Below are 1,505 nucleotides of genomic sequence, written 5' to 3' on the forward strand. Positions count from 1 at the left end.
CAGCCAGGCTCCAGGCCCGCCCCCCAGCTCTGGGGTGCTCTGGGGTGCTCTGGGGTGCTCTGGGCTCTTCCCTCGTGGACAGCTCTCTGCTGGCTTCCTCTCTCGTGGCTCTTCTCCCAGAGTTTGGGAGTGTACCCCTGGAACCCAAGAGGGGATAGGGGACACCCCAAACCAGGGATGCAAAACCCAAGGGAAGAAAAGCATCCTTTGAAACGATTCCTGGTATTCATTTATTAGGGATTTTAATTAAATTCCTTGAAAACCTATTTATCTCCAGTGTTAAAAACACGAACGGGCCATTTTTCATCTTTAAAAAATGAGGATTTTAACTTATTCGTTCCTGCAGTCCAGCCGATGAAGCTCGAGGACAGGGACAGAACTCTCCGTGAGACTAAACTCCTCCTTTCCGTCACTGGCTTCTAGAAGGGCCTCGGCGGGCCAGCCTAGGGATGGGAAGGGACAGATGAACTGTCTCTGCCCCTGAGGAACTCAGAGCCAGCATTTCCTAAAAAGCTGGATTGGGCCGTTGTATCTTAAGAACCCCAGGAGCCTTACAGCTTACGGAAGTCACAGGAGCTCAGACGCAATGGCGCGTGAGTGTGCCACCTGGGCCCCCACCCCCCAGGCAGGACGCCGCCCTTCCTACGGGACGGCGGAGACGCGGGACACTCTCGCCAGACACTGTCGGAGGGTGGGGGTGTGATGCGCCGGGCGGGGCCGCGGGGCCCGCTCTCCTCCGGGGACTCCGGGGCCCTCGCGTGCATCACGACAGACCGAGCACCGTCCTCACCTGTCGGCCGTCAAGTCCTTATCCTTCCCCTTTTTCCCTTTTTTGCCTTTCTTCTTTTTCTTTGCCTGGAAGAAACGGAAATATCCAACAGCTTAGAAAAGCCGAGTCAGTAAGTTAGCCCTGGACGTAGCGAGGGGAGCCGCTTTTGGGGGTGGTGGCGGGGAAGGGGACCTGAGACGTCGACTCTAGAACGTGAACACGGACTGAGCAGAAGGCGGTTTTCGTGAACGCAGGGACTGGCCCGGAAAACCCCAAGGCGCTAGGTGGACGTGTCCCTGGGTGGACGGCAAAGGTCACCACTGTGAAACACTCGCGGGGCCTTGCTCCCAACAGGCCCCGAGCATCCCGGGGCTCCTTCCTGGGGCTCCGGCACGCGGCGCCGTGAAGGATGGAGTGCCATGTATGCAGGCATTTATTCCAAAGAATGAAAGAATTAAAGATTTACACACACATACAAGTTTATAGCACTTTAGTCAATTCGTAATACCGAAAACTGTAAACAGCAATCAAAAGGAATGAATGATGGATACATAAAACATCCCGGATGAATATCCTGAGATTTATGATCCATTGCCCACAGGACAAATTAAAACTCAGAACAGCATGTGGGTTTTTTCCAGCCTGGTCTCTATCTTCCTTTGCCAGCCCATCTTCTCTCTCAGGCCTCCTCAGGGGACCCACGATCCTTGTCCCCCGGGGCTGATCATCGGGCCCT

General features: G+C 55.0%; 1 protein-coding gene across 1 annotated transcript in view; it reads right to left on the reverse strand.

Annotated features, from left to right (window-relative positions):
- Positions 1 to 1,505, reverse strand: part of IQCA1 (IQ motif containing with AAA domain 1) — a 131,749-nt gene that overhangs the window by 40,576 nt on the left and 89,668 nt on the right. The window contains 1 exon segment of the mRNA XM_006909891.3: positions 791 to 855. Within this exon segment, the coding sequence (XP_006909953.2) occupies positions 791 to 855 (65 nt within the window).

This window comes from Pteropus alecto, unplaced genomic scaffold (genome assembly GCF_000325575.1).
Source record: "Pteropus alecto unplaced genomic scaffold, ASM32557v1 scaffold143, whole genome shotgun sequence".
Taxonomy (NCBI): domain Eukaryota; kingdom Metazoa; phylum Chordata; class Mammalia; order Chiroptera; family Pteropodidae; genus Pteropus; species Pteropus alecto.